This window comes from Haliotis cracherodii, unplaced genomic scaffold (assembly GCF_022045235.1).
Source record: "Haliotis cracherodii isolate W230 unplaced genomic scaffold, xgHalCrac1.p SCAF_7, whole genome shotgun sequence".
Classification (NCBI taxonomy): domain Eukaryota; kingdom Metazoa; phylum Mollusca; class Gastropoda; order Lepetellida; family Haliotidae; genus Haliotis; species Haliotis cracherodii.
The window spans coordinates 57,488,606-57,511,943 of record NW_027266330.1 but is presented as its reverse complement, the minus strand read 5'-3'; the positions used below and the strand labels follow the sequence as shown (position 1 = coordinate 57,511,943).

The following is a 23,338-nucleotide window of genomic DNA, read 5'->3' as shown; positions in this document are numbered from 1 at the left end:
TCAACGCAAAATACAATTCAAGTAATCGGAAGTAACCTAGCACACAGTATTTAAATGTGTGCACGCGAGGTCATACAGTTCTAACGGATACACGAATGAAATAGCTTAAAAGGCGAAGAAATCAAGAATACCTAACAGCGAGCACATAAACTAGTCACAAATAAAGTTTTGCAATCAAAATAAATGAGAGTCGAGGTGAAATAGCATGTTTGTTTTATACGGAAGAAGAACGGCGGAAGCGCGCACCTGTCATGTGACTTTCTCTAACCAATCACTGATACGTTTACAACTTGTATACGCTCAGCTGCCATGCTTGGTTTACGAGCGAAATATCAAACTGACAAGAACATATACGTACATTTGTTCGTTATCGTGCCCTTATTTTTATTCCCGTCGAGTGCTTATGGTCAAGAAGGAAGGTAAGAACAACAACTTGCCAGATGACAACATTTTGTGATTGTTACAGGCCCGGGTTGATGGAATAATTTGCCCAACCGTCAGACGTCCTCTTGTGTTGTCGTTTCGTGTAGAATGTTGTTTTGGTCGTTTTTTCAGAACTACCCGTTTTTAAGTCGTTTAAACTGCGGTTACTAGAAATGTAATTAAGGGCTTCAAACGTGACCATTAACCCATGTATCATATTTCAAAATATCGTATGTCCATCTCCGTGGGTGAGATCTTGGCACGTTGCCAAAATAAAACCTGAGAGGGTATTTTAGAACGGGCTTGACGTGACACATTCATAACGTATTGTGAATATCGTTTCTCTACGAACATAACCGTTTCGTTGAATCTTTGATCCATTTGCTAGATTCAGTATGAAGTATGAGAAGTATTCTCAATGACCCTACCGTCCCCAATCTTCCAGACTTAAACAGTGGTTGTGTGCACATCTAGCATAAACAGGCTGTCACAATGTAACGTGGATAATGATTACCCAGTAGATCTCTAAATCCATTTACTGAATAACGTTAAGGCAGAACTTTCAGGACACGCAGCCAAAAGATAGGAATTTTACTAACCCTAGTAAACAAACGTAAACAACCCGGTGTTTTTTGGGTCTTGTCATGGTATATCATGGATTCTTTATTGTCTAAACATTACTGATTTTTGCAGCCTTTATATCCGAATTTTAATTTCCAAGCTACTGGAGAAAAATGTATTTTTAGTTTAAATATTTAAAAAAAATTTTATTAAACTATTTCACACTCATCATGCATTTTTGACCAGTGTCAGAAAAAATGTAAGGCACTTTCTTGAAGCAATAGGTTCAATGTTTACAAGGTTTCAATTTTTGCGTAAAATTTCCATTGTTTATTAGTTTGCCTGTATCTTGTCATTATTGGGCTAGTGCTGAGAACACCCCACACACATTATTAGCATGAATTGACGAGTGTCCAGTAGTGTGATGTCTTTCAATGCATGTTGACATGACAGTTATACTCTGATCAAATACCATTGTTTAAGAGTTAAAAAATACTTGAAATTCATGGGATATATGAAACAGGGTAGACACCATTGATTACTTCCAACTAGTTCACATCAATGTCACATGTTCACTTTGCCATGTTGATTTTGAGTCCTTTTTACAAAGTTCTGGTTTTGCTATGAGGCTGACCCATGAAGATTCCGGGGTGGAATAGATCTTCAGCAACCCATACTTGTCGTAAAAGGCGACTAACGGGATCGGGTCGTCAGATTCACTGACTTGGTTGAGACATGCCATCGATCCCAATTGCGTGGGTCCATGCTCATGATGTCAATCACTGGATTGTCTGGTCCAGACTCGATTATTTTTCAGACAGCCGTCATATAGCTGGAATATTGCTGATTGCGGCGTTAAACAACAAACAAACAAATACTATGAGGCTTGTTAATAGAAGCAGTGTTCGAAATAAGCACCTGCCCATAAGCCCATCGTAGGTAAATCTCGTGACAGGTCTGTTGTTTCAGATTTGTTCATGTTGTATTGGTCCTTCTGGCCTGCAGTAAATTCATGTGTCAATTTGTTTGTCACAGAAAGCTGTTTTTTGTATAAATGAGATTAGACAGAGCTTGCAGCTTCTGAAGTCTGTGGGTCCTGATAGCAGCCTAGCATATATTTGTATAGGAGGCACGTTTTATGTCTGACATGATTTTCGCTAGGTTGAAATGTGTTTGTTAGTGCATGTAACCATGGTTACATGTCCAAGCCTCAAAGTTACAACTAAAATGGTCGCCAATGCAACCTAAATTTCTAAGTGTCTAAAATTCAGAGGTAGCCAAATGACTACCTTGAAAAATATCTTGTGGCTACTAACTTCTATTGCTACACATATGTAGACACAAAAATAAACATGTCTGCTACTAATTGTACTGGCAAATAATTCCTCCTAAAGTCAACAATGAATCGAAATACATAAACATTAACTAGTATTTCATTTTAGTTGATAGTTTATTGGATAAGCTAGGATATACCTATATAATCTAGTAACATAAATTGCATCATTGTTCGAGTCACAAATAACAAAAGTCAAGTACAGTTTCCACTAATATACAATTCCAAGACTAATGCTATGACTTGTACATGTAATAGTTACTGTAAACAGGGAATTTTTTGCGACCGTTTTATTATTGCGAGTTTTGCGAACGAGACTCTATCGCAAAAATTAAAAACGCAAAAATAAGTATAAATAATACATACATACTTTATTCATTGCAACACGTCATCAAATGTTGAAATCATCAACCAGAACCACAAGTTACTCAATAAGTTAAAAACACAAATGAATGCAGAATGGTCACACAATACATCACAAATGACAGTGTAAACAGACCAAATAGTGTCACTGTTGCCTCACAGTAATCCTGCCTTCTTCCAACCTCGCTTGATTGCGTCAGTGTCCTTTGCAATTTTGTCCACACAGGAAACAAACCATCTTGCGTGAATCGGTTTCATGACACTTGTCAACTTTCCGGCCAACTCAGATTAACTAGCTTCGGAGAGAAGCTGTCTATTGTTTAGTAATCGAGGTGTCATCTCAACACGGCAACTCGCAAAAATATCTCGTCGCAGTATTGTCTTTGGTGTGGTATTCGCAATATTTTAACGGCGAAGAACTAAAGCTTTTTACAGTATTTCATAAAAGATCATTTCAAATGCTTTTGGCTACCTACAATATTGGCTTGACTTCTTGATTTTACCACTGGCTACCAGGAAAAAACTACTTGTAGTCTAAAGGCTACTTGGTAAAAAGTTAAACTTTGAGGCCTGATGTCCAACTTTAAGTTCATTAGTTATGCAATACCGTATTCGACGTAATAAGCGCCCACAGCAATATTATTTAATATATTGGCTTGTGAACAATCGCTATTAGCACCCCTTTCGATTGATCAGTGTACACATGACTTATATATTTGTGTATAATACGTGTGTTATATGCATTCTTTATTATGGGAAATTAAATTCTGGAAAAATATATCTGTCGTATATAAACATTTCAGGCTGTCAGCATAAACCACGAAATTAACGATCTTTCAACTCTGTTGTTTTTCACCAAAATAATATTCTGATAAGAGCCCCATATTTCTAATTTTGAGAGCCCCCTGGGTGCTTATTATGTCGAATATGGTAATAAGTGTTTGAAATTAAGCACAAAGTCACTGGGACCTTGTCACAGCTTAAGTCTATCCCAAAAATATGTTTGATTCCTATTACATGGTAAAATAAAAGAGGGTAGGTAGGTGGGAAAATTATTTTATTTTTTCAAATGTTTTATATCACTTAAAGTCTCTTGTTGCAAGGATGGCAACAAAAACTTGTTTCACAACATGTCAGATATACAATCAATCTTAAAACAGGGTAAAAAGAATTTAATGAAACATGTTGAAATCATATTGTCAGCACTGTACTAAATGATGAAAAACATCAAGATTGGGTCGTGGGATTGTCTTATTTAATAAATCTCAGTAAAATGAGGTAGGATAGGGAGTAAAATGTAGGTAGGGTCGGGTGACTGGAAACAAGCATAGTTTTTTTAATATGCCTTATTCCGCTAGCCTGAGACTAATTTGTGTTCGGGACGAGTAAGAATACAATGATGGTAGTTCTTATTGTCTAGAAGCTTTTGAGGGCTATAATTCTGAACCTGTTACCAGATGTTGCAGTCCTTTACATCCAAATCTAAATTTCCAAGCAAGTGGAGAAAAATAAATTTTTAGTTTAAATCTTTAAAAGAACTATCAAATTTGGCTTCAATTTTGCTACAAATTGGAACTGAATAAAACTGACAGAAAATGTAAACATTTTTGTATTGGCAGTCTGTAAATAATCGAATCTGGACCAGACAATCCAGTGATCGATTACATGCTTCAACCAAGTCAGTGAGCCTGACCACCCGATCCCGTTAGTCGCCTCTTACGACAAGCATAGTCGCCTCTTACGACAAGCATAGTCGCCTTTTATGGCAAGCATGGGTTGCTGAAGACCTATTCTACCCCTAATCTTCACAGGTCCTTTAATTTTGAACATTGCATCTTTCAATTCTGTGATGGTTCATGAAACAGCTCAAAATTATGAAATTGAAGTATGTGACCATTGTCACTCGAGGTGACCTAATCATTGGTTTGAAAGTTAATTCATGACCAGCGTGATAAAATAATGCTATGCTCTCTTTGTGTGACCCTCATGTAAATAGAAAAAATAGCAAAACTTGTATTTTTATATTGTTGTCTTGAGTTGTCAAGGAGGGCATGAGTGGCCCAGTCGTCTAAGTGCTGCGATTGGCTGTGCAGAGTTGTGTCTCTTGGGCTCGCCAGACACCTATCATTGTGGGTTCGAATCCTGGTTCGCCCCGATTATGTTTCTAGGTTTGTCAGCACCATACCCCTGCTCATGGGTTTCACTGATGTGGTAAACATCTAAGACCTGCATCACTTCGGGCTTTCCTCCCACATTAAGCTGACACGCTGTGACATAACTGGAATACTGTTAAAAGCAGCGTTGTACCCAACTCCTTCACTTGACTTGTCAAATATCAATATCGAAGGAAGCCCTCATAAAATGAGAGAGAGTTGAGAAGAAAGTGAGAGTTAATATATTCATCATGGTCAGTGAAGTGTCACGCACATGTAATGTATAAGTAGTTATATGCATACTGATAAAATGATATACAGTCAAGTCTTTTTAATCCGAAACTCGTAATCTAACAATCGGCTTTATCAGACACTAATGATCAGAACTTATTAAATCAGTGCTATTTAGACCTGGTATTTCGACAGTCCCAAACTCCCACTCACCTAATTTGCAATGAATTTACTGAAATCACTCATTAATCAGTCTCGTTAATCTGAGATTGATCAGCGTAGTCTGTGGTCTTCTGCCTTCAAGTACACAGCCCATGTTTTGATACGAGACGAGACGCTAGTAGTTGCATATTACAACAGCTGCAGAGATAAGCTTTCTTAACAATAAGCAATTAATGCTACCGCTGAGGACATCCCACTACACGTCATGTCAGAACCACCTTTCACGAACTTTGACCAACCAATGAAATGACTAACAGGAAGTCGTCATTAGCCACTGAGAAAGCTGCTTTTCTTGAGCTTTGCGTCACTAGTTTCAAACTGGTGACTACCATTCCAGTCTATGCTTACAAAAATATTTTGAATCAGTCAACAGTAGTTTTGTGTTGAGCTTTAGAGGTTGCATGATTAGAAAACATTTTCTACTAATAATGTAACATAACGATATGAATACTGTACATGCTGTAAATCTGGAAATTAATGTGTCTCCAAATTAATACGACTGCTGAGCCCTTGCCAAAAATGTGACTCCCCAAACCCAATCCCCAGTGGAATGATACCTACCCTTACCTTAATCCAATCAAACAACAAACAGCACCACATTTTAGCACTGAGGAGAGCACTTCCGTAAAAACAATGAACAGTGTTTTCCTAAAAACAACACACAGTTTATATGTTTACTCTGTTGACTGGCATTAAGGAAGTTCAAAGGCAGTAAAGTAATTCGAACCAACAACAGTTAACTGATGGGTATGGAGAGAAGGTGTCAATAAGGACTCTTGCTTGACAACGGTATAAGGATCTATACCGAAACGTCGCTTTTTACAGTATTAAAGAAGTTGTTATCCATAAAAATTGTGTCTATCTTGACACGAGTGGGTAGGACTCTCGACCCCAGCAGTGATAACTCACCAGATGCCTATTGTGTAATTCCTATTCTTTGAATGACACTGTTATTATACTTGTTACAACTGCTGCTCAATACCCCGTTTTTGTGATTATATTCAAGTTGGTATTTCCGCTATCCAAAGTGTGCAGTGAGGTCGTCTTATTGTTGATAGTCATTTTGGTGATACAAATGCGAAGTTCATTAATGCAAAGACCACTCGCATTTTTGGCATTTAATTCACAGTCAATTTCAAGATTTACAGTATTTCATTTTTCATTTTTTTAGTTTAACATGTTTGTATCGTTATCTATCGTGTTGTCTGATTTTTCAAAGTTGAAACAGCTTCATACTCATGAATCCGACATACTTATATGCAGTCAACCATGTCAGATTATCAGGACTTGACTGTTATAGCACACAAATGTGCATACAGTATGAACATGATGAAGGCTGTACAGAGTAGTATGCAAAAGACTCTTGAAACATTATATGTTCATTAATAAGTTCGTAACATCACAACATATGTATTAATATACCTGCCCTGTAGCATTTCAGTTTGCTAAAGAAGCACCTGTAAAAGACAATATTTGTATACAATTAAAACGTCTCGGCATTCTGCTAATAGTTGCTGCCAGAAGTGCCTGTATAATATCAGTGTTTAAACATGTTAAAAGTATAACAATTTTATGTAAACTATGTACACTTGAAAAATCGCATAAAAAATAATAAATTTATTATTGATATTGCAATTTAAAAAAAATGAAATCTAAGACCTGCGTAGTAATCACAGTCTATGAGCATGATGAGGACGCGTGTTTTATCTTCAATGACAGTAGAGTGTGGTTGGCATATTAGCACATAAATTGTATTGCAATGTATGGCAATACTGCAATACGTATTTCGTCCCAAATTATATATATTTGTACTGTTACTTCTGTATTCAATAATCCAGACTTTAGATGGGTAGTATGGATAAACCAGACTACCTATTACATCATCAATATGGAATGTTAATATAAACAGCATGAAGCATGTGCTGTTTACATGGTTTAGATATTCATCCAAATATCTCAAAATCGTAGATATCATTTTTATAATCATGTATTAATTCTTTTATAATCATGTATTAATTCTTTTGTGACTATCGGAAAATATCAATACGCAAGGGTTTTATTGAGGTACATGTATTGGAAGCAACCGTATTGCAATATACCGGTATACCAGTTACAACTTTTAGGGGTCATGGGTGGCCTTAATGGCTATGGCACTGCAATGCGTTTGCAGAGTTGCATCCCTTTGGCGCGCCAGAAACCAGTGATCGTGGGTTCAAATCCTGATTGGCCTGATTATGTTTCTAGTTTTGTCAGCACCATACCTGTGCTCATGGGTTTCATGTGATAAATGTCATAAGACCTGCATCACTTCTGGCTTTCCTCTCATGTCAAGCTGACATGCTGTGACATAATTATGATAATTGGAATACTGTTAAAAACAGCAACCTGACCGACCCACTGTCTCGCTCATACTTTTAAAGTCCAAATCGTTTCAGGGCGCAAGATAATTTGTTATGTATTGACTTAATGTCAAGTTATTTTTCACATTGGGATTGACGATTTTTCAGTGGGTATTCAATATATTTTTGCTCCTTTAGGTCCAGTCTGTTGGGTATGTTTAGACCAATATATATTATTAAAAGATTCTGCTTAAAAAGGGCTGTTCAAAGTGACTTCTATATTGTACTTGTTCACAGTGTTTGAAATAATTTTTACACCCCACAAGACAGTCGGGAAGGTAACCATAAATGTTGCCTGCCCATCTTCAAAGTTACCTGCCCGTAGTCAGACATTATAAATCTGCCCAGTAGTTGAGGTATGACTGGTTGAAAGTTGCCATTTTTAAGGGTTTTGCTGGGGCGGTCGGGTAGCCTAGTGGTTAAAGTGTTCGCTCGTCACACTGAAGACCCGGGTTGGATTCCCGACATGGGTACAATGTGTGAAGCCCATTTCTGGTGTCCCCAGCTGTGATATTGCTGGAATATTGCTAAAAGCGGCGTAAAACCATACTCACTCACTCACTAAGGGTTTTGCTATATGTTATCATTATTGCTATATGTTATCGTTATAAGGATGAGTTGATTAAAAATCCTAGTTTCTGCTGCTGCAGGGGCAGGCAGGCAGGCAGTTATTTCAGACACTGCTTGTTCATGAGTTGTCCTATTAAGTGTGTTACATGTCGCTTAAACACACAACAGTGACATTTCGTCACGATAGGGCTGAAACATTGCCGATGTGGCATTAAATTTCAGTCACTCACCAAGTCTTTGCCGTGTTTTCCAACAATTTTACTTCCACCTAATAATAAATTACCCACTGCAAAATTGTTTTCCTTATTCGTGATCAAAATACATTTCCTCCTTGTTCTAACCACGAAACTAAACGCTAAATAAATATTGTGCATATTATACGCACCATTCTGATTCAGACACATTTAGTGTAACAAGACGGATGTTCCGATGGAACATTTTAGTCAGGCATCGGTTACCTCCCTTTATCGGCTTGTCTACCAGTCACTTGTACGCGAGACGGTTCGCTCAGTTTTGAAGAAAGTAAACATGTTTCAACGCGATGGAAAATGGGTGTGCATTGGTGTGCGTGAAATAATTCATATATTTTGTAACTCTACGATGAATAAGCTTTTAGAAAATACTACATGTTAGTTTCTGAAAAATATGTACATAGGAGAAAATCGATGTAAAAAAGAGAGAAGATTTGGTCGATTTTTGCACATTTTTCTCCCAATTTGACTGTTTATTATTTTTCTTATGACATTTTTTTCATGTCATTCGATAACTAGTATAATGATCAATAACTGTACTTAATTTTGTTTTATTATTTTCACAAATAACACTTGTAGAGACATTTTTGTGCAACATGCAGAAATCCATGGTCCACTGACAGGCCATCAGGCATATGAGTGACACCTCTCAAGTGGTCACTTGTACACGAGACAGGAGAGCCGTCCCGCATACGAGTGACACCTCTCAGGTGGTCACTTGTACACGAGACAGGAGAGCCGTCCCGCATACGAGTGACACCTCTCAGGTGGTCGCTTGTACACGAGACAGGAGAGCCGTCCCGCATACGAGTGACACCTCTCAGGTGGTCGCTTGTACACGAGACAGGAGAGCCGTCCCGCATACGAGTGACACCTCTCAGGTGGTCGCTTGTACACGAGACAGGAGAGCCGTCCCGCATACGAGTGACACCTCTCAGGTGGTCGCTTGTACACGAGACAGGAGAGCCGTCCCGCATACGAGTGACACCTCTCAGGTGGTCACTTGTACACGAGACAGGAGAGCCGTCCCGCATACGAGTGACACCTCTCAGGTGGTCACTTGTACACAAGACAGGAGAGCCGTCCCGCGTACACGTTACGTCCTCTACTGCTCACAACAGTGATATCCATGTCTAAGTAACAATAAGCAAGACGTAGAGCGTGGTTGTGTAAAATATTCAAAACCCAATTACTTTCAGTTAACTTGCGTACATAAAAGCATGCATTAAATGAAAAGCTCAAGTGTTTAAAAACAGCACCCAATGAAGCTAGCTAATTTCCAAAACACAATTACGAGCTAATTTACTTTCTGTGTCAAGCCTAAATATTTAGAACAGTTATCATGGGTTATATACATCTAAAATATTTTATTTTAAATCTGAAAATGTTCACTCTTTTGGGGAAATACCCTATAGAGTGATGAATAGATTAGTGAAAAAATAATGGTTACCTGGCTACCCAATGAAAAATGTAACAACCCAATTAAAATAGAAACCCTAGAGTAAAAACTCTCAATTGCTCAAAAAGTTATCTGGAGCTCTGCCGCAGTAGTGTTTGATGCCTGCATTCAATCAGTAAATAAGTATCTGTGAAGATATTTATGTATGTAATTTGAAAAGGGATATATTGGGTAATTATGCAGAGTATTGTATGCAATTGTATATTTGTACACAAACAACTCCAAGTTGATTTGGTGATGGAGATGTTTTGTGCATATTGTATGCAAATATGCAACTTATCTGCAGCTTTCTTTTAAAACTGAATGAACATCTCACAATAAGGCTTTAAGAACTTGTTCTCAGAAACCACAATGTCAAAGAATGGTTAAACTTGGCATGTTTTGAGTAGAGCATCACATTTGGTTGTTATTACTCAGATGTGTTCATCCCTGTAAAATCTCTGTTAAATCTATTTTGTGCAGAGAAAAGTCTTTTCAGATACTACATTGCCGAGGAGGTTGAAACTGGTATTTTGTGTAGTAACACTATGGGACTAGATGTTGTCTTGGCAGTTTAAAAAAAAGGCATTTTCCACTGAAAGACGTGAATAAGATCATTATCATATTAGAAATGTTTAGCTCATTGAAATGAATCAACATGATCAATGGCTCATCATTATATATTATATATTATATTATATTATATCATATCATATCATATCATATCATATCATATCATATCATATCATATCATATCATATATCATATCATATCATATCATATCATATCATATCATATCATATCATATTATATTATATAAATGTCCAATAACAATCAGTGTTGCGTTTACGACGTCCCATATAAAAAAATACACACAGATAAAAACTGGGCTGCAAAAAAACATACACGCGTCCCCTTATGCGTTTTTCATTTTGAAAAAAAGTTTACTTTACACATAACTTGTTGTTTTGTTTCGAGTTTCTCTCGCCTCCCAAAATCCATATAATATACACATAAAAACAGACAATTAAAAAATTTCAACCAGACACTTTATTTGTGCTCAGAATTGCTTAAACATGTTAAAATATACCTATTCAGGTCTACATTTAACAAAATTACATGGGTGTCGGCATGCACCCAAACCCCCATAGATAGCTTCGTCCCTCACCGCTCAGGCTAACCCGTCCAAGGGGACCCCATTAATTTGGAGACCAATGCAAACACTGACAGTGATATTTTGTATCTACATCTGTACATGATCTATGAGTCAGTGGCCCAATGGCTGTTGATAACCATTTAATGAGTGTATCACTGAGTGTATTGACCCGTGAAGATCCGTGGTAGAATAGGTCTTCCGCAACCCATGCTTGCCGTAAGAGGTGACTAATGGGATTGGGTGGACTGGCTCGCTGACTTGGTTGATTCATGTCATAGTATCCCAATTGCGTGGACGATATTAATCCCAGGATTGTCTGGTCCAGACTCCATTATTTACAGACCGCCGTCATATAGCTGGAATATTGCTGAGTGCGGCGTTTAACAACAAAACTACAACAACTAATGAGAGTATCCAATGGGTCATGTTTCATACTCTGGGCTCATTAATGTGAAAATATCAAACCACTGGTATGCAATAAATATTTGAACTTCCCATTACAGGTGATGAGTAGTGCTAATTTCCCAGGCGGTGGGGGTGAAAGGCGAGGAGAGGACAAACCCGACAGTCTCCCTCCAGCTGCCACGCCCACTTTAAGTGGTACACCCTCCCACATCCAAGCCCAGCAACCCATCATGGACATCAAGTTACAGGTAACATTAAAATATCATTTTGATCATTTGATTCGTATTAAACAAGCAATTTGAAAGAAATACATCATGTATCATGATATATAACTGTTGATGAAAATTGAAGAAGCAATGCTTATCATTCAGGATGTTGTTTTGAAAATATCTGTTTTTTAAGTTCCCTATTCAAGAAGGAAGCTTGTATGGTTGAAGTGGGTGTTGAATTTACCATAGTCAGTGACTGATTCATTTCCTTGAAACAATAAACATATTTCCCCTATTATATTATTTTTAATGTCTTGTTTTGTTTTGTTTATTTGGTCAATCAGGGATTTACTTGGGTCTTTCTGTTTTTGAGTCCAGTGGACTCTTGAGTAATATATTTTGGGGGGGCCAAAGCATGAATATGGGGGTCCCAGGATGGCGACCTGTGGCACGCTTCACTTGATTTGCAAGAATTTGTAAATAATAAAACGCTGAAATAATATTAGACATGCTAATGTGGTAATAATCATGTTGATCAATCATTTTACCTTACAAAAATAAGACAAAAATTGTTTGTAGTTATGTTAAAAACAGGTACGTAGACCTATTATTTTCATTAACCTATACACCTACTGATTTGTTTTTTCAGACAATTAGACCAAAGATAAACCAGTCCGTGAATCTTGGTCATCCACACCAACAGGCGTTATCAGCAATGTTGCCCACAGGTAATCAAAGTTGATCATTTATAAAAACCTGGGCACCGTTCCACAAAATCACTTTTTGGAACCAGTGAAGATCTGGGTTAGAATTGATCTTCAGTAACCCATGCTTGTCGTAATAGGCCACAAACGGGATTGGCTAGTCAGACTCGCTGACTTGGTTGATGCATGTTATTGTATACAATTGTGTAGATCGAGGCTCATGATGTCAATCACTGGATTGTCTGACTTGAATTTTACAGGCCGCCGTCATATAGCTGGAATATTGCTGTATACAGCACTAAACCAACTAACAAAACTTTGTGGAACAGGGCCATGAATTCTCAGCTCACCGGTACTATAGGGCTGGGACAATACACCAACTGTGAGATTCGATAGTTATCACGATACATTTCTCCCGATCCGATACGTTTCACGATACTTGTATGTGCTCTTATCTGCGGTGCGTTAGTCATCTTTTTCATAGACAGGATGGCCAAATACCTAGCACACTGACGATTTACTGTTGGCAGTGTCAAGTATGGTTCAATGGATGAAAATATTTACTTTTTTCACTACTAATTTTCACTACTAATTAGTGTTTGGTGTAACAGACATTAACGTGAACATTTAAGGCGGGAATCGATATTTTTTACTTAGTGTGCGACTGCGCGACTGTGATTGATATTTGTACGGGGAAGTAAACCTTTAATCTTTGCATACTTTGCCTGTGCATGCTTATAGAAAAATACATTTTTAACTTATTTTAACCTCTTGACTAAAAATGTGCAAGTATTGACGACCGTCTGAGTTATACCAACTTTACTCTTAAAATGTACTATTAGGCTTCTTGATATATTTTTTGCATCTTCTACAAAATTATAGCCATTAGGAATAGGTTCTCAGCACTCTATTGCTTGTCACACTGTGGAACAAGGGTTAGAATAGGTCCCCATCACTCTATTGCTTGTCACACTGTGGAACAAGGGTTAGAATAGGTCCCCAGCAATCTATGGCTTGTCACACTGTGGGACCAGGGTTAGAATAGGTCCCCATCACTCTATTGCTTGTCACACTGTGGAACAAGGGTTAGAATAGGTCCCCAGCAATCTATGGCTTGTCACACTGTGGGACCAGGGTTAGAATAGGTCCCCATCACTCTATTGCTTGTCACACTGTGGAACAAGGGTTAGAATAGGTCCCCAGCAATCTATGGCTTGTCACACTGTGGGACCAGGGTTAGAATAGGTCCCCATCACTCTATTGCTTGTCACACTGTGGAACAAGGGTTAGAATAGGTCCCCAGCAATCTATGGCTTGTCACACTGTGGGACCAGGGTTAGAATAGGTCCCCATCACTCTATTGCTTGTCACACTGTGGAACAAGGGTTAGCATAGGTCCCCAGCAATCTATGGCTTGTCACACTGTGGGACCAGGGTTAGAATAGGTCCCCATCACTCTATTGCTTGTCACACTGTGGAACAAGGGTTAGCATAGGTCCCCAGCAATCTATGGCTTGTCACACTGTGGGACCAGGGTTAGAATAGGTCCCCATCACTCTATTGCTTGTCACACTGTGGGACCAGGGTTAGAATAGGTCCCCATCACTCTATTGCTTGTCACACTGTGGGACCAGGGTTAGAATAGGTCCTCAGCACTCTATTGCTTGTCACACTGTGGGACCAGGGTTAGAATAGGTCCCCATCACTCTATTGCTTGTCACAATGTGGGACCAGGGTTAGAATAGGTCCTCAGCACTCTATTGCTTGTCACACTGTGGAACAAGGGTTAGAATAGGTCCCCATCACTCTATTGCTTGTCACACTGTGGGACCAGGGTTAGAATAGGTCCTCAGCACTCTATTGCTTGTCACACTGTGGGACCAGGGTTAGAATAGGTCCCCATCACTCTATTGCTTGTCACACTGTGGGACCAGGGTTAGAATAGGTCCTCAGCACTCTATTGCTTGTCACACTGTGGGACCAGGGTTAGAATAGGTCCCCATCACTCTATTGCTTGTCACACTGTGGGACCAGGGTTAGAATAGGTCCCCATCACTCTATTGCTTGTCACACTGTGGGACCAGGGTTAGAATAGGTCCTCAGCACTCTATTGCTTGTCACACTGTGGGACCAGGGTTAGAATAGGTCCCCATCACTCTATTGCTTGTCACACTGTGGGACCAGGGTTAGAATAGGTCCTCAGCACTCTATTGCTTGTCACACTGTGGGACCAGGGTTAGAATAGGTCCTCAGCACTCTATTGCTTGTCACACTGTGGGACCAGGGTTAGAATAGGTCCCCATCACTCTATTGCTTGTCACACTGTGGGACCAGGGTTAGAATAGGTCCTCAGCACTCTATTGCTTGTCACACTGTGGGACCAGGGTTAGAATAGGTCCCCATCACACTATTGCTTGTCACACTGTGGGACCAGGGTTAGAATAGGTCCTCAGCACTCTATTGCTTGTCACACTGTGGGACCAGGGTTAGAATAGGTCCCCATCACTCTATTGCTTGTCACACTGTGGGACCAGGGTTAGAATAGGTCCTCAGCACTCTATTGCTTGTCACACTGTGGGACCAGGGTTAGAATAGGTCCTCAGCACTCTATTGCTTGTCACACTGTGGGACCAGGGTTAGAATAGGTCCTCAGCACTCTATTGCTTGTCACACTGTGGGACCAGGGTTAGAATAGGTCCTCAGCACTCTATTGCTTGTCACACTGTGGGACCAGGGTTAGAATAGGTCCTCAGCACTCTATTGCTTGTCACACTGTGGGACCAGGGTTAGAATAGGTCCTCAGCACTCTATTGCTTGTCACACTGTGGGACCAGGGTTAGAATAGGTCCTCAGCACTCTATTGCTTGTCACACTGTGGGACCAGGGTTAGAATAGGTCCTCAGCACTCTATTGCTTGTCACACTGTGGGACCAGGGTTAGAATAGGTCCTCAGCACTCTATTGCTTGTCACACTGTGGGACCAGGGTTAGAATAGGTCCTCAGCACTCTATTGCTTGTCACACTGTGGGACCAGGGTTAGAATAGGTCCTCAGCACTCTATTGCTTGTCACACTGTGGGACCAGGGTTAGAATAGGTCCTCAGCACTCTATTGCTTGTCACACTGTGGAACAAGGGTTAGAATAGGTCCCCATCACTCTATTGCTTGTCACACTGTGGAACAAGGGTTAGAATAGGTCCCCATCACTCTATTGCTTGTCACACTGTGGGACCAGGGTTAGAATAGGTCCTCAGCACTCTATTGCTTGTCACACTGTGGGACCAGGGTTAGAATAGGTCCCCATCACTCTATTGCTTGTCACACTGTGGAACAAGGGTTAGCATAGGTCCCCATCACTCTATTGCTTGTCACACTGTGGGACCAGGGTTAGAATAGGTCCCCATCACTCTATTGCTTGTCACACTGTGGGACCAGGGTTAGAATAGGTCCTCAGCACTCTATTGCTTGTCACACTGTGGGACCAGGGTTAGAATAGGTCCCCATCACTCTGTTGCTTGTCACACAGTGGGACCAGGGTTAGAGTAGGTCCCCATCACTCTGTTGCTTGTCACACAGTGGGACCAGGGTTAGAATAGGTCCCCATCACTCTATTGCTGACGTTGCTTGTCCCCCAGAATGAGTGGTTAAGCTTGGTGACTTGGTGTGTACCCTGAACGTGTGGGAAGTCGTTCATAATATCAACCATTTATTTATCTGGTCAGGCTCATTTAGGTACATGTCATCTCGAAATAGCTGGAACAAGAAAATCTTAGAAATTGTATCCACACTTTAAATCCTACACTTACCATGCTTACCACTTAATACCCAAGTTTGTATATTTTCAGGTTTGGTGAGCACTCCAACTGATGGGGTCCATGGTCACATCGCTACGACGCCTTCCAGTGGGCTGTCGGCGGGGTCACATGGCCAGCTATCTGCCGCAGTGTCCAATCTTGTTCATCTCAGTGCCTCAGTAGCCGGTGGCGCTACTCAGGCTCTAGGCAATGCCCTCCCGTTGAACGTCATTACAAGAACTGTCCCTCCACGACCACCGTTCGCTTCACACTTACCTAGAGGTATCCTTTACTCCTTACTCTGAATGTGTCGGAACTATCAGCCTGAAAGGAGACTGAATTTACTTTAACATTCGTTAGATCAGTATCTTGTGGTTAGAGAGTCTGGAGAGCGGGAGGTCAGTTCAATTTACTGCTGGGTCATACCAAAAGATGCTAAGAGATGGTACTTGTTCCCATCCTCTCTGGCTCTTAGTATGCTTAGTATTAAGGGGGGACTACTCACTTTTGAGACAAAAATGCCCAAGAAACACTTAATTTTATATGCAGCTCTAGAATCAATCCCATTGTCACTTTGTACATCAGCACTGCTTGCTACCAACTCCCTGTTTGTGCTTGATGGACTCACAGTTGATGATCTCTTGGGGGCATGGGTGGCCCAGTCGTCTTAGGCGCCGCGATTCGCTGTGCAGAGTTGCGTCCCTTGGGCACGCAGGAAACCTATGATTGTGGGTTGGAATCCCGGTTCACCCCGATTATGTTTCTAGGTTTGTGAGCACAATACCTGTGCTTGTGGGTTTCACCGAAGTGGTTAACGTCTGAGACCTGCATCACTTTGGGCTTTCCTACCACATTAAGCTGACAGGCCGTGATGTAACTGGAATACTGCTAAACATGTTAAAAGCGGTGTTAAACCCAACTCACATGAGTATTAAGGGGATACTACAAGGACTTGTCAGCTCAAGAGTCAGTATGCTCTGTTTGAGAAGGATATCCATGTTAACCTGTGGCATGGTATCTCAGTGGGCAAGCACTATATCACCTATATTAGTCCGGACTAGTACAAGAAGCCTTGCAGGGTTATAAACACCTGTATACATGTCTCTATATAAGTGCAATAATCTAGACCTCGAAGTTTTACCCTGTTATGCCTCACCTCGATCTTCATATATTACAGGAGCAATCGCCGCAGCGGCTTTGTCAAAGACATCTGGCAACATCGCTACCGCGGCCCCAGCTGTGGTGAGACCTCCAGTTCAGATCCCAGTGTCATCAAGTGCTATCCACGGAGCAGGAGTAATCCCCACCATACAGCCCTCCCTGGGGAGATCACCCATTCTCACAGCCATCAAACAGGCGACGCCCCCCTCCACACGGTCCCCCTCTCCTGCTGTCAACATCTCGACCTCACAGCAACCCGAAACTCATCGGTAAGTGTTACCATAGAAACCTGAGTACTTATGACCTACATCATACGTGATGACAACTTGTAAATATATGATAACGATGCCATATGCTGACAAACTCCTTTCCTTTTCTAGATCAGGCTTTGCTATTCATGGCCAGCCCCCAGCCAGCAACACGCAAAATATCCAGATCACCTTGACGACGACGAGGTCCACAACGGCCATTGAGATTCCGAAGCCTGTCAACACCCACAGCCAACAGAAGCCTCTGAATGTCCCCAACCCCATGTCCATACAAGCTCCATCCAAAGTTATTGTCTCACAGACAGTGAACCCACTGCTGCCTCATCTCGCTAAACCAGGTACGAATACCCGCCCCTGTCCTGACCTGGGTTAGTATACATCCCGAGCATCCTACGCTTGTAGTAAGAGGTATGGTTGTAATTTTTGTTTACAGGTGAATTTTTCAGAAATAGGCTGCACTGGTGCATGTTTTGCATAGCTTCTGAAATATTAGAAGTAAAGGTTTTCAAAACGTTTTAAAGGTATCAACTATATTTTGACATGACAATAGGGTTCAAAATTAACTGAAAGTTTAAATGACACGCAAATGTCAGTCCAATATGCACAATTGTTGAGATGGAACTTTTGTTATCATGGTAAGTCAAGGTAAAATCCTGTCAGGTGACATTTCCACTGGACAAGGGGGCACGGGTGGCCCAGTCGTCTAAGGCGCCGCGATTCGCTGGGCACGCCAGAAACCTATGATTGTGGGTTTGAATCCCGGTTCGCCCCGATTATGTTTCTAGGTTTGTCAGCACCATACCCGTGCTCGTGGGTTTCACCAAAGTGGTAAATGTCTGAGACCTGCATCACTTCTGGCTTTCCTCCCACATTAAGCTGACACGCTGTGATATAACTGGAATACTGTTAAAAGCGGCGTTAAACCCAACTCACTCACTCACTCACCACAAATGGCAACTCTGCAGAAGATCATTTTTATGAACTTACGAAAAGGAAAATTAATTTCTAACACTGTTTATTTTGTTGTGTTTATGGAGTTATGGTATTACAGGAATGTATCTTGACAAGCTCAGAGGTCCAGAGACCCAATGGTCTGCAGCAAATGTCACTACAGATTCCCAATTGGAAATTACCAACTTCCCACGTCCCGCTGCTAGAGTAAAACATGTGTGATAACTTGGTCAAGGTGACTTGTGTTGCACTGTCAACAGGACACTCAAGAGGGAGATCATGTATTGATTGTTTTACATTATTGCATAGACAATAAGAATTTTATTAGACATATCGCCAATTTGAAAAAAGGTACAGATGTTTTCCCGGTTTACCTGCCACAACACACTTCGAAATACAGCATACCGTATTCGACGTAATAAGCGACCCGCTCTAATAAGCGCCCACGGCGATATTTGCTAATATATTGGCTAGTGAACAATCCCAATTAGCACCCCTTCCGATTGATCAATGTACACAAGACTTATTTATTCGTGTATAATACGCACTCGTGTGTTATATGCACCCTTAATTAGGGGCAATTAAATTCTGGAAAAATATATCTGTCGTATATAAACATTTCAGGCTGTAAGCATAAACCACGAAATTTATCTTTCAAATTATTTTTTTTCCACCAAAATATCATTCGAATAAGAGCCCCCTATTTCTAATTTTGAGAGCGCCCTGGGCGCTTATTACGTCGAATACGGTAGTTATGCCATCAAGGAAATGTTCCTTCAGACGAACTCGTGGTGCCTGTTTTCCCAATTTACCTGCCACTTTGTTTGAAATCCTAGATAAATCCCTGAACCAGCTCCAGTCCGATGGTAATGGTGATCAGAGCTGTATTGCTATTGTTTCAGTGAGTCTGTCAATGACAGGCCACATATCGTCAGCCAGTGCCACGCCCCTCACACCTGGCTCCATCACAACTACTACAACCATGGCGTCAACACCATCAACAATACCTATAGGTGGGTCACCTCTAAGGAGGGTCTTGATAATGTTTTTTGCTTTGTATACATTATTTGGGTGGAAAATTAATTGATTGGTCTGATGGAGTTCAGTGCATGAACAATTTGTGAACCCTGTCATTGTCGGGCATTGAAGAAATGTGTAGAGACAAAGGTAGAAAGGCTGTGGCCCATGTTGAACATTGCTAAGTTAGAAACATTATCGTTTATGCAATATGATTTGAGCGCCTGTTCTTGTTAGCCACGAACGAATGGTCAATTTGTGGTTGAATCTACACATGGAGTTGTTTAAGAGTCTTCATACCTGTCCTGCTTACAGCCAAAGTAACCCCTCAACGACAGCAACAAACCATCCCACAGCCCAACAGTGTGTCCCAGTCGTCATCAGCCCAAGATCTTAGTCGAACAGAGGCCCCAACATCATCATCCACCCACCCCCACGGGCAGCCAGCTGGGGGACTCTTCATTCCACAGACTCATCGTATCCCAGCAACCACTGCACCAATCACGACAGCAGTAGCAGCACCTTCTTCAACACCACAGCAACAGGACTCGCGGCTTGAGAAGTAAGTCTCTTTACAGCCTGAGTTGGGGGAATTTGGTTTGTTTGTTGTTTTAAGCTGGAATATTGCTGAGTGTGGCATTAAACAACAAACAGAAAAAATAAAAAATAACTCATACCCCTTTTTTCTCAGGACATCATTATTTGCTAGAATTTTAATCTTCATTTTGAAATTTGCTGTTTTAAAGTTTAATGTGTATGTGTTCGTGTCAAGTGCCACCAGCCACTGGTGGCAGGTTGGTTGGTTGGTTTGTTGTTTAACGTGGTACTCAGCAATATTTCAGCTATACGACGGCGGTCTGTAAATAATTGAGTCTGGACCAGTCAATCCAGTGATCCACAATTGGGATACAATGACATATCAACCAAGTTAGCAAGCCTGACCACCCGATCCCGTTAGTCGCCTCTTACGACAGGCATAGTCGTCTTTTAGGGCAAGCATGGGTTGCTGAAGACCTATTCTACCCCGGATCTTTCATGGGTCTCTCTACACTGCCTTCGTTGGGTGAATCTCTCGCTACAGTCTTCGTTCGCTGTGATCTGTAGGTTTGCTTCAACCAATCAGGTGCCGCATATTAAGCTGCTCGGATACATTCGAAATTCCTTCAGCTTGGTGATTGGTCGAAAAACATCATGACCTCATGTCAAACTAGAAATAGTCAGGCAGATCAAGGGTATACTTCAGAACGTGGTAATAGTGACCGGCGTGATCAAGTGACCATGTAGGATGCTACGCTATATTATCGCAGTAGTTAATTTATAATGGATCGTAATGGGGCACGCTTAAAAACTTATTAGATATGTGATACGCAAAATGTTTCTTGTTCTTTGTTCAACTTTTATGACACATAAATTAGGATTGATCGATGCTGATTTTCTTGACTGAGTTCGGTAAACAAAGCACCTTTCATAAGTGAACCTTACTGCAGTAAGGCTGTGTGGATTATGTGGTTTACATCACTTCCTGTTTTGTATTTTGCATAATCAGTATGCATACGACCGAGGCTGGGTCATGGGACTTCGTCTGAACAAATGGGTTCTTTACTAATCCGTTTCAAATGGAGGTAGGGGTAATTCCACTTCAAAAACATCCCAGAAACTATCATAAAAAAAGTTAACATGTGTATACCTGCAAGTAGCCGTGGTGACATACAGCAACGAGTCCTGTATTCGATCATGCGATGAAATATATTGTGCTTAGATTTGCATAAGTAAATAGTCGACAGGATGTGTGGATTACGAGATTTATCAATACGGCGATACTGTATATGATAGAGAATAAATGCGAACACTTGAATGTAAGCATTATTTTTATTTAACAAACTCTGAATATTTAGTTATTCTACAACAGACTTTAAGAATTGCAAAACACATTTTGACAGAACAGTTATCAGTGTAGGTGACATGTTTAAACATTTATAGCACCTGAAACATGTTGACTAGATTTATCAAGGAAATGCTGAATGCTGAACACACTCTTACTAAAAAAACGTTTGATTTGCCAATTATGTCATGACTCATTGATGTAATTGTCACAGAACTTTACGACGTGAACTCACTTCTCAGTACAGTAGCATCAGAACAGCCATTGAACTTGACTGAATCCCATAACTTCAAATCATTGGTAGATCTTGGTAAAAACATTCACAAATGTCTGTCCCAATGACCCCTTACCAATGGCTGATAACCCGTGTAGTGCCTTTTCATTTACTAAGTTAGACATTAACATGGATAATTTTGTGTTAAAATATTCATTAATATCAAATTTCCATTTTAAGAAATTACAGCTTTATAACATAGCATTAACAACAGAACACAGCGGTTGTGAAAAAATCAGAAATCTTTTCGTAACTGCAAAATATCAGGCAACTTGAGAGAAAAGGTTCACATCAGGGTACATCCAGCTCTCATGACCAAGAGGTTTGCATTAAGGGACAAACAAATTGGACCTCTCCATTTTTGTTTGGGACCCCTAATTTTATGATGAAGGGGTCCAAGTGATCCTAGAAAATTCAAGCCAGAGCAGACACTGAGATAGTATGTGGTTAAAGTGAGTGAGTTTACTGCACTGAAATCATTATACATTTGTTTCCCAGCTGACGGGATTGGGTGGTCAGACTTGTTGACTGATATATGTCAACGTATCTCAAGTATATGGGTTCATACTCATTGTTGAGTAGGGCGTTAAAAAAACACTCCCAAAAAACAACCTTATGGGACTTTAGTGTTTGAAATGGTCCCCACAGCTGTAACCCATTCTTGTCCTAAAAGATGACAAAGTGGATCGGATAGTCAGTCAGTCGGTCACAGGCTGATTATGTTTCATGGTACCCCAACGACATGGAACACTGCAAATGATACCAATAAATGGCTCGCTTGGTCTGTTACACAGCTCAAATAGTGCTGACTTATGCTTAATTACAAACTAACAAATCCATGAGGAAATACTGAGCCTTCATGGTGTTCTATCCTTATATTACCATTGACTGCTCTGTTTCAGCCGGACAGTGGGCAATATCCCCCAGCTGCCCCACCTCTTCTCCCAGACTGACCTGTGGCAGAGCTACCCGCTACAGTACCAGCAGCTCGTGTACCAACAGGTGGCAGCACAGGCAGCACAGAACCCCCTCTCCACCCCCATCACCACCCCCGCCACCACCCCAGTCAGACCTGGCCCCGGAACACTCATCTTCCCCCGACCGCAGGTGGAACAGTCAGGTAGATATCCTCAGGCCATGTTTTTGATTTTATTGTTTCGTGGTTGTTTTTGCTACCCTGCGTTAAAAATTGGCACTAGTCTTGTTGTCCTTGCCAAACTGCCCAATGGTTAAGGTATCATAAGGACAAGGAGAAATTTGCCTTTTTTAAGGGCTTGGCTATATGTTATCATTATGAGGACTAGTGGACTAAAACTGTTAGTTTCTATCACTGATTGTCTACTTATATCACAATCTTGGGTTGGTTGAAATTATATTATGATAAATTTGTGTAACGAAATATTATTTTTTTCTTTTGTCATCTTATTGGTTTAGTTGAAAATATTTTTTTTCACTTTCTTATTTTTAAATGTTTTATAGTTACACCTACATCTGTAAGAGAAAACTAGTTACATTTTGTTTTGTACATGTTGTAGTTGGATTGTTTTATTTTACTTACCATATTCGATGTAAT

General features: G+C 40.5%; 1 protein-coding gene across 1 annotated transcript in view; it reads left to right on the top strand.

Annotated features, from left to right (window-relative positions):
- Nucleotides 1-302: 302 nt before the first annotated feature.
- LOC139447259 (histone deacetylase complex subunit SAP130-like) overlaps nucleotides 303-23,338 on the top strand; it is a 34,387-nt gene continuing 11,351 nt past the window's right edge. The window contains exons 1-9 of the mRNA XM_071228525.1: nucleotides 303-419; nucleotides 11,604-11,753; nucleotides 12,364-12,442; nucleotides 16,263-16,493; nucleotides 17,389-17,641; nucleotides 17,753-17,979; nucleotides 19,495-19,605; nucleotides 19,925-20,171; nucleotides 22,668-22,885. Coding sequence (XP_071084626.1) covers nucleotides 11,607-11,753; nucleotides 12,364-12,442; nucleotides 16,263-16,493; nucleotides 17,389-17,641; nucleotides 17,753-17,979; nucleotides 19,495-19,605; nucleotides 19,925-20,171; nucleotides 22,668-22,885 — 1,513 coding nt within the window. The 5' untranslated portion in view covers nucleotides 303-419; nucleotides 11,604-11,606. The remainder of the gene's footprint in view (nucleotides 420-11,603; nucleotides 11,754-12,363; nucleotides 12,443-16,262; nucleotides 16,494-17,388; nucleotides 17,642-17,752; nucleotides 17,980-19,494; nucleotides 19,606-19,924; nucleotides 20,172-22,667; nucleotides 22,886-23,338) is intronic.